Here is a 14,700-nt window from a genome sequence, read left to right as displayed (position 1 = left end):
CAGGCTGGAGTGCAGTGGCGCGATCTCGGCTCACTGCAGGCTCTGCCTCCCGGGTTCACGCCATTCTCCTGCCTCAGCCTCCCGAGTAGCTGGGACTACAGGCGCCCGCCACCACGCTGACTAATGTTTTGTATTTTTAGCAGAGACGGGGTTTCACTATGTTGGCCAGGATAGTCTCGATCTGCTGACCTCGTGATCCTCCTGCCTCGGCCTCCCAAAGTGCTGGGATTACAGGTGCGAGCCACCGCGCCCGGCCAGCTTCATGTGTATTTATAGCCGTCCCCGTCACTCTCATCACTGCCTGAGCTCCGCCTCCTGTCAGAACAGCCCCGGCATTAGACTCCCCTAAGAGCACGAACCTATTGTGAACTGCGTATGTGAGGGATCTGGGTTTTGCACTCCTTATGAGAATCTAATGCCTGATGACCTGAGATGGAACAGTTTCATCCAGAAACCACCCCCTACTTCCCTGTCTGTCGAAAAATTGTCTTCTATGAAATGGGTCCCTGGTGCCAAAAAGGTTGGGGACTGCTGTCATCAATAATACTGAATTTCTTGTGGTTTTTTGGACACACCAGGCATGTGTCATCCATTGAAATGCTATGGCTGCAGAGGGAAAGGGTAGCCAGATAATTATCCACATGCTTCAAACCAAAAAGATAAAAAAGTTGGCAACTAGATGTAGCTGCTTGCGAGGGTGACCAGCGTTTTGCTGGTGTGTGTCCATGCCTCCGGAATTTTTCCAGGGTTATCAATGTCAGTGTAAGATCTGATGGAATTTACTGATGACCCCATTTTCTTCACCAATCAAGGCTCATTCCTTGAGGCGAGTTATGCTAAAAGCTTTTCTGCACCAAGTACTTTCAGTCTGGTCTTTGAAGTTATCATAATTCCGACCAAAGAGAACCCAGACCATTACTGAATGCTCTTCAGGTGACCCTATTTGCCTGTCACATTGCTTCTACAAGGTCACATCCTGCATTTCCTGTGGAACAGCATTTTCAAACTGATTCTAGTGTTTGAGCTGGAACCAAAAGAATGAAACTGCTTTTACATAAACGCATACTGCTGTCTCTGCAAATAAAGTGCAACAATATGACTGACTTGTAAATATCTCCCAGGACAGTGCTGTGATTTTCCAGTTGATTCTGCAGCTTTAAAGATATAACCAAGTATCATTAGGCTGTTCAAGGATGAGTGGGTCCCACAGAAGCTAGAAATAGTTTACTTTCCGCTTCCATTTATAGATGCAGAAGACTAATATTCACAGAAAAAAATACGTAGACAAATTTTGTTTACTAGATCTAAAACATTCCTGCTTCTCAGAACAACAAAACCAGAGGAGTATTTAAGACAAAGTAACAGTGAATGTTTTGAAGCTAAAAAGTTTCCATCAACTAGTCCCATATACACCCTCTACCCTTCACATAATCTCTTTGGACACTCAGCTCCAATTTTGCCATATTTTTCTTCACATCTCAATCTACACCTTCCTAATTTCCCCTCTGTTTTTTATTTAAAATGGGAGTTTCACTCTTATTGCCCAGGCTGGAGTGCAATGGTGAAATCTCGGCTCACTGTAACCTCTGCCTCCTGGGTTCAAGCAGTTCTTGTGCCTCAGCCTCCCAAGTAGCTGGGATTACAGGCACCCACCACAACATCCGGCTAATTTTTGTATTTTTAGCAGAGACGGGATTTCACCAGGTAGGCCAGGTTGGTCTTAAACTCCTGACCTCAGGTAATCCACCTGCCTAGGCCTCCCAAAGTGCTGGGATTACAGGCGTGAGCCACTGTGCCTGGCCTCCCCTCTTAGTTTAATTCCTGGTCTAATTGTAGTTGTCACATCCAAACCAGTCCTCCAACAAGAGCCTGCTGAGGCTGGTCGCAAAGGGGTTCCAAGCTCTGTCAGTAACTGGCCTGAACTTCAGGCTCTCCCAAGATCTGCATCTTCTCATTGGAAGCCTCTCCCTGAAACAACTGTTCCTCCTGCTACCCTGTCTCTGGAGGCTGATTGATTCTAATTCCATTTATTCCTGTATCCCACGTCCACCTCTTTTCTGCGGGGTCCCGGCCAAGACAGCTCTTCCGGTCTAGCTCACCCAGCCCAATCCTTCTTATAAATTTTCTTAAATGTAACTTCAAGTCAACCAACCTCAAGGTCACCTGTGAGTCTTTCTATAGTCATTATTCCATCTGCTTGCACTGAAGCTTTATTCCTTCAATGCCTATTTTTTATGAGACTAAGCTTCTAGTCTCCTAAGTCATCAAATCTAGTGTCTTGAGCAGAGAGGTCATTGAGAGGTATGTGGCAAGGACAGAGGACAGCTCTTCAACAATTGCCCTTCCTGTTTTTCCTGTAGGAATCATAATATCATTTACATGTTCTATCGAAATGGACCATGAGTATGTAGCTGGCCTTTTTCTTCCTACCATGTACTTGTGTGTTCTGGAGTCAGTCAGCTAGAAAACATTGACCAAGTGCCTTAGGCTTCCACGCCATAGTGTGCATTTCATGTACACAGTAAAGCATGAAGGCTGGCACTAAACTTAGCTAATGATCCGGTGTTCCGTGTGAATGACAGAACACAGGATAAACCTGATGACACCACCACTTTATTTTGAGCTAAATCCTCATTTACGTGAGAAGAACAGGACAGGTTTCACCACTGCCCCCTTCGGCAACTTGGGTGGTGGTGTTCCCACCGAGTTTATGGCTGCAAAGATAGGTCTTTTCTCATCTTTATGTATAAACAGGTACCAGTTTTGATTTTATTTAATCATTTCATACATTAACATACATGACACATCAAAATGAGAAATGCACAATTTAACCGTTCAACAGCTGGCCTTCAAAAGAACACTATATTCATATTAAACATTTACAGTCTTTCCATCTAACTTTACACGTCCTAAATCATTTTCCAGCATTCCTCACATAGAAGTCTAGTTTTGCTCTTTAAAATCACCATCTGTATCACCCCTAGTAGACGCCAGGGTTTCCCCGATTACATGCTGAAGAGAGCCAGCCACCACCCCACCTAAAGACACCCAAGCAGCTCCGGAGCCCGCCTCCGAGGCCACCCCTTCGCCTCGCAGTCTCGCTTCCAAGAACTGATTATCTGACACTAGTGAACCAGCACTAAAGGCTGTAGGGTGTGACTACATCACAGTTCCAGACGGAAGGGGACCATGGCCAAGAGAAGCCCTAAATGACAGAAGCTCCTTAAAACCAAGTCCCCCAAACCTCCTGAAACCTCCTTAGCAAGGAGCTCCTGCTTTCCTTCAACATGCTTTGGATATGACCGCATTCTGGAGGTGGTGAGCTGTTACACGTTTGGTGTGTGTGTACATAACATCAAAAATTACTGTGTGAATCGAGAATGTCTGACTAAAGATTTCAATGTATATAATTAACTCAAATCATTGACCAGCACTTTCCCAGTATCATAACGCGGCTGACCCTCTTCTGCCTTCACTTTACACCCCATCATAGTACATTATTTGTGCACAACTAGTGATGTCTGTGCGGCTCATCATCCCATGACCAAGTCGGTCTGTGTTGAGTCATATCATTCTGTGCTGGTTTTAGAAGTCACCATAGGAAACATGAAGTCACATCCTGGTCAAAAAACTGTCCATTTCTCAAACAGAGAAAAACCTGAGATACGAGGCAGCAACTAGCGACACTTACAGGAAGGGAAAGAACAATGACAACACCCGCCCAGCCCCACCCCCACCCCCAAAAAGCTGCTGTCGTGAATTAAGGCTTCAAAAGACGACCCACATTGTAGCTGATAAAACTCAAGCCAGGAGGCTGTTTGAAGGCAGATCTGCACTATCACTTGTGTACTTGTTCCAGTGACCTCCTATGTTCAGCTGCCAGGACCGATTCCATACCGTGATTGTAAGTTGAGGACTTGCTCTCGCTCCATTTTGATGTGCCCTTTCCACTGAAGACATGCCGGCCAGCGTTTCCAGAAACAGCCTGGCCATGGCTTTGCACTCTACTCACAGTGACTGATCCAAACTCAGTGGTCTTCTCAGCTTTCTCAACAGTTTTATTCTGAATATTCCTTCCTCACTAAAGTCTCTCTCAGCCCTACTAGTAAATTCGAAAGTCTGAGGCAATTACAGAAACACCAGCCCCATCACGTGCCGAGGGGATAAAAGCCGCTAAGGAAATAGGTTTCCTGCTTCTCCTCAGCAATTTATACCTTTCTTAATCTTCCCATACTTTACCTCCCTAGGTAGTTTCCTATAAAATTCTGCCATATTGTTACATTTTACCAACTGTATCCATGCAGTGAAGCAGAAAGGGCAAACACGTCTACTTTGGCTGAGAACCTGAAGGTACTGCTGGTCTGCTACCACCCAAATAAATTCACATCTGGCTTGAAACCAAGTTCATCTTTATATTTAAAGGACTGACAATCCCATTCTAAATAATTCTTTGATTTACAAAGAGGGAGGTAGACTTGTTAGCCTCCCAACCTTAGCTTAAATCATGATTACCAGGTTCCTGGCAGTTCAGCTGAATCCTAGACAGTTCCCTTCTCTTCATAAAGCTGAGAAGAAGAAAAAAAATTACCTCCATCCAGGCCCACTGGAATTTTGTGCATAGACAGTTTGAATTGGTCTGAAAAGTGTGACTAGCTACCTACCTATTCACAATGCCTAGAAAACGGGCTACCGACATGGTAGTGGTCAAAGCCCCGACTTTGCTGTCTGAGGTACTGGGTTTGCTCTAAGGTAGACCTTGGCAAGGCCCCTAATGGTCCGTCCAGCAGAGTGATGCTCGTGTCCCTCGGCTGTCAGGTGAGCGTGGCTTTGTGAATCAGCTTTGGATAGGATCATTTCTCTTGGATTTCCCACTAGGCTCTGTCCCTAACAGGGTCTACCTACCTGACCCCCAAGCTGGCTCAGTCTCAGCACTAAGGTGTACTATGGAAAGGACCGGACAAAGACGAATATTTGAGATCTCTTAGTAGCACAGCGTGAAAATGGTAGGGGATTTTGTCCTCCAACACCAAATACACTTGCTTTTTTAAGAACAAGAGGATGTGTAATTCACTGAATAAAATGGTTTCCTCTGTCTAGGGGGGATTCTAGCATCTGCTCTTCCATTTTTGTTGAGAGAAATATTAGCTGATCTCTCAAATGCAGATGTTAAGAGAGTAACAACTGGGTCGATCCACCTGTTGCTTTTACACCATAGCTCCATTTTCCAAAAATATATATGTATGTACATATATGTATTTCAGATTTACAGGGAATTTTTTTGTGAACAAGAAAAAACAAATTGTCTATAGAAGTCACAAGTGTGTTTCTTCTCAGGAGACCTCAATGATTTCCATGCTGCCCGAAAAGCTAGACTGACTGCCCACTTTCCCCAGCTCTTCCCGTGACCTGTTCTCCGACATGATGCTCTCTCCAAATTCCATCTGGCAGCTTCTGCGTTTAAACTGCTTTTCAAAGGGGCTCTCTTCATGCCAGCTCCGCCGTGAGTCAGCTCTGTCACTTGGCTTCTGCCGCCTGCGCACAGAGTAGACTTGGTCCCCGCAAGTGGGCAGCTGGCTGCAGCTGTAGGCAGAGTAACTGGCACTGCCTCCGTAGATGGCTGAGGCAGAGTAGAAGTGTGAGGACTCTGTGGCAAAATACCAGCTGCTGGTCAGGGACGGGGTGGAGGTCTGGGGGGCCAAGATATCCGAGTGCCAGCCCTTAAGGCCCAGGCCAGCAGACTTCGTGAGGTGCTGCTGGCTGGTGGACAGGCCGAAAAGGAAGCCGGTGTGGTAATTGTCCTCCACACTCCCACTTCGATGCAGTGGAGATAAAAGGGGCCTCTGGGTGGTGCCACCGCTGCTGGTTCTGACCGAGTGCAATCGCTTGCTCTGGCTGTCTGAAGGCCTGGTGGTCTGCGGCTTCTTGGGGATGCTGGCTTCCTCCTTATCAGGACTGGTTTCAGGAGTCTGCTCCGATAGTTCCTGCACAGGGGAGAACTGGCATAGTTTGTTGGTCCCGTCCAGAGTAGTGGAAGGTTTGTAGTATTCCAAAGCATCTTCTGATGAGGAGAAGCCATGTAAGGACGCTGCCATGCTGGTGGAATATGAAACTGATTTGATATCCAGCGAGAAGGAACGCTTGAGCTTATTGCTGTCTTCCAGCCTGTCTGCGGACAGGTGCAGCCCACTGAGCGCCTGTACCAGCGGGCTGTCCTCTAACAGCGACGGCTGCACGCTGGGCACGCTGGGCACACTGGCGGGATGCACGGGCCTTTGCCCTGCTGCCTCTGAGGTAGCAGAGTCGGCACGGGGTGGACAGAGGGGCGTCTCGCTTTTCTGTCCACCCTCTGAGACAGCAGGGACGGGGTCATTTGGCTTCTCCAGGTGCAGCAGCTTGAGTTTGCTCTTTGGCCCTGATGCTCCTGTCTGGTTCTTAATCTTCTTCTCATAGTCCAGGAGTTGGCCCAGAAAATTGAAGTTTGGAGATATAGTAGGTCTTTTTTCTTTCACAAATCTACAGAGAGAGGAAAAAACAAAAACCCGAATTTCACAATTACACTTTATCTGATGAATATTAAGTGAATAAATGAGATAGGGAATTATCAGGCAGACCTCAAAAACTTTGAAAGGTGATTGGTTTAAAAGTTCAGGGACACGCCTCAAGGTGGAGAATACAAAGGCCCTAGGCACTGGGAAGGCTCTGCACGCATCCCTGGAGTACGCCCGGAAAGAGGCAGCTGGGCCCCAGAGGCTCTAGTTTTTGCCTCATTTTCAAGGGCCCAGGGCTCCAAATGCAGCTGATAAGAGATGATATGGGGTTTTGTTGGTGGTGGTCTTTAAGAGACAGGGTCTTGTTCTGTCACCCAGACTGGAGTGCAGTGGCATGATCATAGCTCACTGCAGCCTCGAATTCCCAGGCACATGCAGTCCTCCCGCCTCAGCCTCCTGAGTGGCTGGAATTACAGGACTACATGCTTGGCTAATTTTAATTTTTAAAGTTTCTTTTGTAGAGAAAGGGTCTCAGTGTGTTGCCCAGGCTGGTCTTGAACTCCTAGGCTCAAGTGATTCTCCCACCTTGGCCTCCCAAAGTGCTGGGATTACAGGTGTGAGCCTGGCCAAGAGATGATTATTCACCACCAAGGACAGCCCTGACACACACACCAGTGCTACCAACAAAAGTACAGTGTAACAGCCACTCTCCTTCAATTTCCAATGTCATCCCCTCTCAAAGTCACCAGTCACTTCTCAAGACAGTTCACATTTTAAATTTAATGACAAAAAGAAAATGGTATCAGATGATCAAAGTATCAAAGCAACACTTCTTTTTATAGTCAACAAGACAGAATAACCATGACAAAGTGGTCTCTGTGTGCTAAGCACTATGCTTATGCACTGAATCGTCATTTAATCCTCAAAACTACCCTATCATCAGGTGGGTGTCATTATCCCCATCAAATAGCTAGCTACACAGAGTCCTTAAGTGACTTGCCCAAAATCACACAGCTACTAAATGACGGTGCTGGATTCAAAACCAGGCTGGTCAAATATCTGGGTCCACTTTTGTAACCACCATGTTAAAAAAGATTCATCAAAGGATGAAAACTAATACTAGATGGCTTTCATGTTTCATGGAGGAAATAAAGACTCAGAGATAACAGACAAATTCTTCAGCAGCCCCTGCGCCTCATGGATACTTTTCAGGTGATGCAGGAGTAGAACTACACTGAAAATCTGCATTTGAATAAGGAACAAGAAAAACAAAAAGTAAACGTGGAAATCAAGTAACCTAAGCAAATTCACAAAAATAGAAATAACTGGCTCAAGAATAACTAGTGTAAATGTAGGGTCCTCATAATGAGACTTCATAGCGTGATATAAGGGTGCCTTTTCTTCTGATTTCTAAATGGAGCAGGAGGACTTCAGGGAGGCCTGAACGGGGGCATGAGAGCTCATGCGGATGACCAGAGGACCCGTCTCCTCCAGGCTCCTGACTTACGTGGGATGGTGTTTGGGCAGCTCATTTCTGTTTTCCAAACTTTCCAATTTGAGGAAAAACAAATGCAACTGTTAAATCAGGCCTGCCGCATAAGTCTCTCTATTTTTGATTCCTGATCAGATAACAATGAACCATCTCTACCCAACGAGACATGCAGGGGAATCAGATTCATCAGAGACTGGAGGCAACCCAGTCAAAATCACACACACACACACAACCTGGCCGACTCTAGAATGTGGGGCATTTTACTGAAGAATGGAGTCTGACAGTTATCTGGTTCATGTGTGCATGTATTAGGCTTTTTCTTCCCAGCAATCCAAAGTGCGAAGCAGAACAGAGACTCTGCAGTGAGCATTCCATTACAGCTTCCCCCTCATAGGCACATTTACACCAAGGATACTTTTGCATTTAGGGAAAGCCATAAACTCATGTAACAGGATAGAGATCTCTGCCTACATCTGTTGTTCCTTAAACATAAAAAGTGGCTGAGGATGAATCTGACACATGTGAGGGCAGAATTAATGCTACACAGTAAAACAGCATTCTTTTCCAATCTTCGCAAGATCATTAAAAAATCCACAGTAACCTGTAAAAAGTGTGACTAAAATAATCATGACCTGCTTTACTTTGGTTACCCATCCTCATAATTCTTTATGTTTCAGGTCCAATGAAAAGCCAGTCACAGAAGACACTTTCCTGCCCTCACCTGTAGGCTTCATCTAAAGACATGTCCATCCTCTTCATGATGTAGGCAATAGCGATGGTGGCAGAGCGGGAGATCCCAGCTAAACAGTGCACTAGGACACATCCATTGGAGGCTTTTGCTTTCTCTGTATGAGTCAAATGCAAGAAAGGTCACTACTAACCATTTTGTTCAGCAGTGAAATCTTGTTTCCATTTACTTACTCAATGTCTTCCACCTGAAAACCTCTACGCAAATCTCCTCTGTGTACATCATATTTATCCTTGCAAAATTCTTTTCAGGAGATAGGGGAAGGTAATTCCCTCACCACTGACCCCAGCAGGGCAACTGGGGTCCAAAACTATTTGTTAATAAGCAATCTGTTAATAAGCTATTACTAACTCGGGTTTCCTGGCTTATGTTAGTAATTTCCCCTAAGATATGGGTAATGTTTAATTTATTCCTGTTATGTGACACTTCAAATTTTTCCCTGATTACATAAGAGATATAATTACATTTATTAATATTATTAACTACTATTTTGAGATAGTCTTGCTCTGTCGCCCAGGCTGGAGTGCAGTGGTGTGATGTCGGATCACTGCAATCTCCGCCTCCCGGATTCAAGTGATTCTCCTGCCTTAGCCTCCAGAGTAGCTGGGATTACAGGTGTGCACCACCATGCCTGGCTAATTTTTGTATTTTTAGTGGAGTGGGGGTTTCACCATGTTGGGCAGGCTGGTCTCTAACTCCTGGCCTCAAGTGATCCATCCACCTCAGCCTCCCAAAGTGCTGGGATTACAGGTGTGAGCCAATGCCCCTGGCCTCCTTATTTTTCTTCAGACAACTTTTCTGTATGTCATAAAATGGCTCAACTTTATTTATTAAATTTTAGAAGAAAACCTTGTATATGCTATGAATCAGGTTTAGCCATTCACTTTAATGAGATCCAAGAGAACTTTTATCCCTTCCTTGATACCCAGGAGCTATTGTCTTTATTGCATTACCTCAATTCCCCACACCACGGTGGAAGGACTCATGGACACTTTGTTAGAACCAAAGAACCAGGGAAATCCAGGCAGTGCTGCCATCTCTCACTGCTGAGGGGCTTAACAGTATGTACATGTGGCAGGGGATGAGGTTATTCACACAGCCTGGAAGCCACTAACATTTTGGCCAGTTCCATGACTACCTTAATTCTAAATAATTACATGTGTGCTCAGTCATGAAGCTGAATTCCCCCTTTTCATTCTTGGTAGATACTACCAAACGTCTACTGAACCTTCTGTTAAAATTCTTACGATTCACAGATACGCAATGAATCTTGCTTTGGCAGTTAAATAATACAAGGCTCTTCAATCTCACTGCCTATGTTATAAATATACATAACTTATATAAACTTACAAGTTTCTAGTGCAATGATTATTATATATAACAATTATTCATCATATATAAAGCAACATAGAGGTTTTGGGTAGTATATGAATAATCAAGCAGCAAGCAGCTTCCTTCTAGATAGGAAAACCAAACACAATAAAACAATAACAAATGAATACCAAGCAACACTCAAACAAAGAATTGTATGCTCTACAAATAAGAACATAGAAACTCATGTACACAGTCTCATGCCTTCCTGTGCCTCCAGCGTCCCCTTCCTTCTCAGCTATCATTTATCCCACGTTACTCTCAGTGTTTCCTTCCCCTTCTGCCCCGCTGCTAAGAAGCTCAAAGCTAAGGTTTCTACTCAATTTCAATAGGAAGTAGCAATTCAGATTTTTTGTCAGTTACTGTACATTTCCTAGCCCCTTATTACTTGATTATTGCTCCTTTATCTCATTTTAATGAGTATGTGTGAGAATATGTGTATCTTTCGGTTCTAACCTATTATTGAAAACTGCTTCAAATCCTTACTGGAAGTAGTCTGGGTTTTTGTTTTTTAACGTTGACAATACTCTCTCATTAATTTTAATAATTATCTCGGCCGGGCGTGGTGGCTCACGCCTCTAATCCCAGCACTTTGGGAGGTTGAGGTCAGTGGATCACCTAAGGTCAGGAGTTCAAGACCAGCCTGACCAATATGGTGAAATCCCATCTCTATTAAAAATATAAAAATTAGCTGGGCATGGTGGTGGGCACCTGTAGTCCCAGCTACTCAGGAGGCTGAGACAGGAGAATTGCTTGAATCCAGGAGGTGGAGGTTGCAATGAGCCAAGATTGCGCCACTCACTCTAGCCTGGGCGACAGAGCGAGACTCCGTCTCAAAAAAAAATAAATGAATAAATAAATAAATAAAATTAAATAAAATACTCTCAAAAACTAGATTATAAGGACCCAGAAGGATCTTGCTTGCTTCTAACAATCCCCCAAAAGATTTAACACTAGGCACATAGTAGGCATCTAGCTGATACTGGCTTATACATATTTTTAAAGCGATTTTAATAAAAAATAAGGCTGGAAGGAAATAAAACAATGACAGTAACATGTGTTACAACGTTGAGGTTATAGGTTTCCTTTTCTCTGTTTTTCAAATTTTCTGCAATGTGCTTACAACTGTTTTTATAACCACAACTCTTTTGATGACGTCTTTTAAAAATGAAAAAAACAAGTGATTATACTGGAGTTGAGGTTCATCAGCACGCATCTTGGGAGACATGAGCCCTGAACTGTGTCTTCAAGCAAAGGAATTAATACACACAGACCTGGCAGAGAGGAGAAGGGAAATGCAAGAAAGCCCTGTGGTGGGACTGAGCAAAGTGCTCAGAAAACATCCTGCCTTGGAGAAGTAACCAGAGAGAAGGTTTCAAAGGCGGGAAGCAGGTGTTGGAGGGTGTTGGGAATGTTAGGCTAAGGGCTACATTTCTTTTCTGAGACAGGGTCTCACTCTGTTCACCCAGGCTGGAGTGCCATGGTGCAAACATAGCTCACTGTAACTATGAACTCCTAGGCTCAAGCGATCCTCCTGCCTCAGCCTCCCAGCTAGGACTACAGGTGCACACCACCATGCCTGGCTAATTAAAAAAATTTTTTTATAGAGACAGGATCTTGCTATGTTGACTAGGCTGGTGTCAAACTCCTGGCCTCAAGCAATCCTCCCGCCTCCGCTTCCCAGAGTGCTGTGATTACACACGCTGCACACGGCCAAGGCTACCTTTTTAATGTACAAAACTAAGGAGCCTCTTCAGGTTTCTGAATAAAGAACAAGAAGGCAATGATGATGAAAACTGGAAACAGGCAGGTGGCCATTACTGAAATTAAGGCTAAAATCTAGGTTAACAAAGGGGAGAGAGAACTGCACATGAAAAGGGCAAAGATGTAGTGAGGATGGGAAGTTACAAAGGCTAAAAAGAAGGAAGTCATAACTAAGAGGGGTTACAGAGTCCAGCTCAAAGGACAGAAAAAAGGAGAAACTTCAGGTAACAATTTTTAAAATATTTATTAACAGCCAATTATGAGTCCGGTACTTTACAAGGTGTTCAGTGCACATAACGTTGTCTATTTTACTTATTTTTATTTTCTCTTTCTGGTTTACTTTTTTTCTTTTTTTTTTTTCATTTTACATTATCTATTTTAATCCTCGCAGTATTCCTATAAGGTAGGTATATTATCTTCAGTTTCCAGATCAAGAAACTGAAATGCACAGAAGTTTGAAGTAACTTACTCAAACCACTTCACTTAATAACCAGGGTAGGAAGGACTCAAATACAGACAGTTTGCCTCCAAAATACATGGTCCTAATCACCTCTCTATGTTGTGTCCATGCAGTCACGAGTTGGGCATGGGAGAGCTGGAGCAAGAGCCCAGGAGACAGTGAAGAGGAAGCAAGAGGCTGTATACACAGCTGGGTTTGGGGGCACCTCATGAGTATCGCATAATACAAATGGGCAAACTCTGTTACTAGCACATTAACTAGAAAGAAAGACAAAACTCCACATGAACCTGAGTCCCTCCAACAAACCCGAAGACTTACCAGAATCTAATCTAACAAAAAGAAAAGAAAAAATCCCTATGAGCCTGTAAGTCATACTAACCATGGCTTAAAACGCCATGGAGGAGAGGACTAGCAATTATAGTGAATACGGGCCGAATTCAAAAAGTGGCCTGGAGATTTTGCCTTGAATTACTTGGGTGGGATAAGGATGATGGCTCTAATAGGACCAAGCAAATGAAATACTGGTAAGTATTTGCAGATATTACAAATACATTATAGTATGTGTTTTGTGTGCATGTGTTTAACCAAGTTACAAAGCAGTTAAAGTTCTTTTGTATGAATGACAGTGACATGATGACCCCAGTATCTGTCATTAAAGGAGAAAGTAAGTTGGGAGCAAACTTATTCATATTCTCTCTTCTCTTCTAACTCTTTTCTCCTAAACTTTAAACTTTTTCTCCTAAAGCCTACTTATTGTCATGACTTAAGAAAACCATGTTCTTTTCTAGACAGATTTTGAAATCTGATTTTTAGCTGAAATTAGAGCCAGTGTCTCTGGATCAACGTGACATGCAATGGGAACGTTAACCATAACTGGTTTTGGTTTTTTTTTTTTTTGAGACGAAGTCTCACTCTGTTGCCAAGGGTGGAGTGCAATGGCGTGGTCTCAGCTCACTGCAACCTCCGCCTCCCAGGTTCAAGAGATTCTCCTGCCTCAGCGTCCCAAGTAGCTAGGATTACAGGTGCCTGCCAGAACACCCAGCTAATTTTTATATGTTTAGTAGAGACATGTTGGCCACACTGTCTTAAACTCCAGCAACCTCAGGTGATCCCCCCATCTTGGCCTCCCAAAGTGCTGGGATTACAGGCATAAGCCACCACTCCCGGCCAATTGTTATTTTTAAAGAGGCAAAAACTGAATGATTTGCTGAACGTTGTTTAGAAGTACAATGGGAGGTGTGTGTTAACTTGTGGGGGTTTGTGATTTATTTATTTATTTTTATTTTTTATTTTTTTTTTGAGATAGAGTCTCATTCTGTTGCCCCGGCTGGAGTGGAGTGACACGATCTTGGCTCACTGCAACCTCTTCCTCCTGGATTCCAGCGATTCTCCTGCCTCGGCTTCCCAAGTAGCTGGGACTACAGGCGTGTGCCACTACGGCCAGCTAATTTTTGTATACCGGGTTTCACTATATGTTGGCCAGGCTGGTCTTGAACTCCTGACCTCAGGTGATCCGCCTGCCTTGGCCTCCCAAAGTGCTGGGATTATAGGCGTGAGCCACCTGGCCATTTGTTTGTGATTATTTTAATGTGAACTAAGTCATTTATCTTCACATGTTTCATAGAATGAATCCTAACTGAAGATGAAACCCTCAGAAACCTGGAAATCTTGAAAAAAAGACAAGTGTTTTGGAATTACTCAAAGTTCCAAAAGCATTAAACAGAATATTCCCCTCACAGGTGAAAATTATAGTACGGGGCTTAATACACATATTTTCAATTTTTGTTTTTGAGACAGGGTCTGGCTGTACTGCCCAGGCTGGAGTTCAGTGGCACAATCTTGGCTCACTGTAACCTCCACCTCCCGGTTCAAGCAATCCTCCCACCTCAGCCTCCCAAATAGCTGGGACCACAGGTGCACTGGTAGAGACAGGGTTTTGCTATGTTGCCCAGGCTGGTCTTGAACTCTTGGGTTCAAGTAATTGCTTGCCTTGGCCTCCTAAAGTGCTGGGATTACAGGCATAAGCCACTATGCCTGGCCAATTCCACTTTATTTTTATTTTTTTTAGTTTTTGAGATGGAATCTTGCTCTGTCACCGAGGCTGGAGTGCAGTGGCCGGATCTCAGCTCACTGCAAGCTCCGTCTCCCGGGTTCACTCCATTCTCCTGCCTCAGCCTCCCAAGTAGCTGGGACTACAGGCGCCTGCCACCACACCATGCTACTTTTTTGTATTTCTAGTAGAGACGGGGTTTCACTGTGTTAGCCAGGATGGTCTCCATCTCCTGACCTCCTGATCCGCCCGCCTTGGCCTCCCAAAGTGCTGGGATTACAGGTGTGAGCCACCACCACGCCGGGCCAATTCCACTTTTTTTTTTTT

The 14,700-nt window shown here is 44.3% G+C and overlaps 1 protein-coding gene across 1 annotated transcript in view; it reads right to left on the bottom strand.

The window, feature by feature from the left end:
• Positions 1-2,739: 2,739 nt before the first annotated feature.
• The window catches only part of DUSP16 (dual specificity phosphatase 16), a 101,036-nt gene continuing 89,075 nt past the window's right edge, over positions 2,740-14,700 (bottom strand). The window contains exons 6-7 of the mRNA XM_011993638.1: positions 8,702-8,825; positions 2,740-6,513 (exon numbers count right to left, since the gene is read on the bottom strand). Of these exons, the coding sequence (XP_011849028.1) occupies positions 5,331-6,513; positions 8,702-8,825 (1,307 nt within the window). The 3' untranslated portion in view covers positions 2,740-5,330. The remainder of the gene's footprint in view (positions 6,514-8,701; positions 8,826-14,700) is intronic.

The sequence above is a fragment of the Mandrillus leucophaeus genome, unplaced genomic scaffold (genome assembly GCF_000951045.1).
Source record: "Mandrillus leucophaeus isolate KB7577 unplaced genomic scaffold, Mleu.le_1.0 Scaffold431, whole genome shotgun sequence".
Lineage (NCBI taxonomy): Eukaryota > Metazoa > Chordata > Mammalia > Primates > Cercopithecidae > Mandrillus > Mandrillus leucophaeus.
The sequence above is the reverse complement of the archived record's forward strand: the minus strand, read 5'-3'. Positions and strand labels throughout refer to the sequence as shown.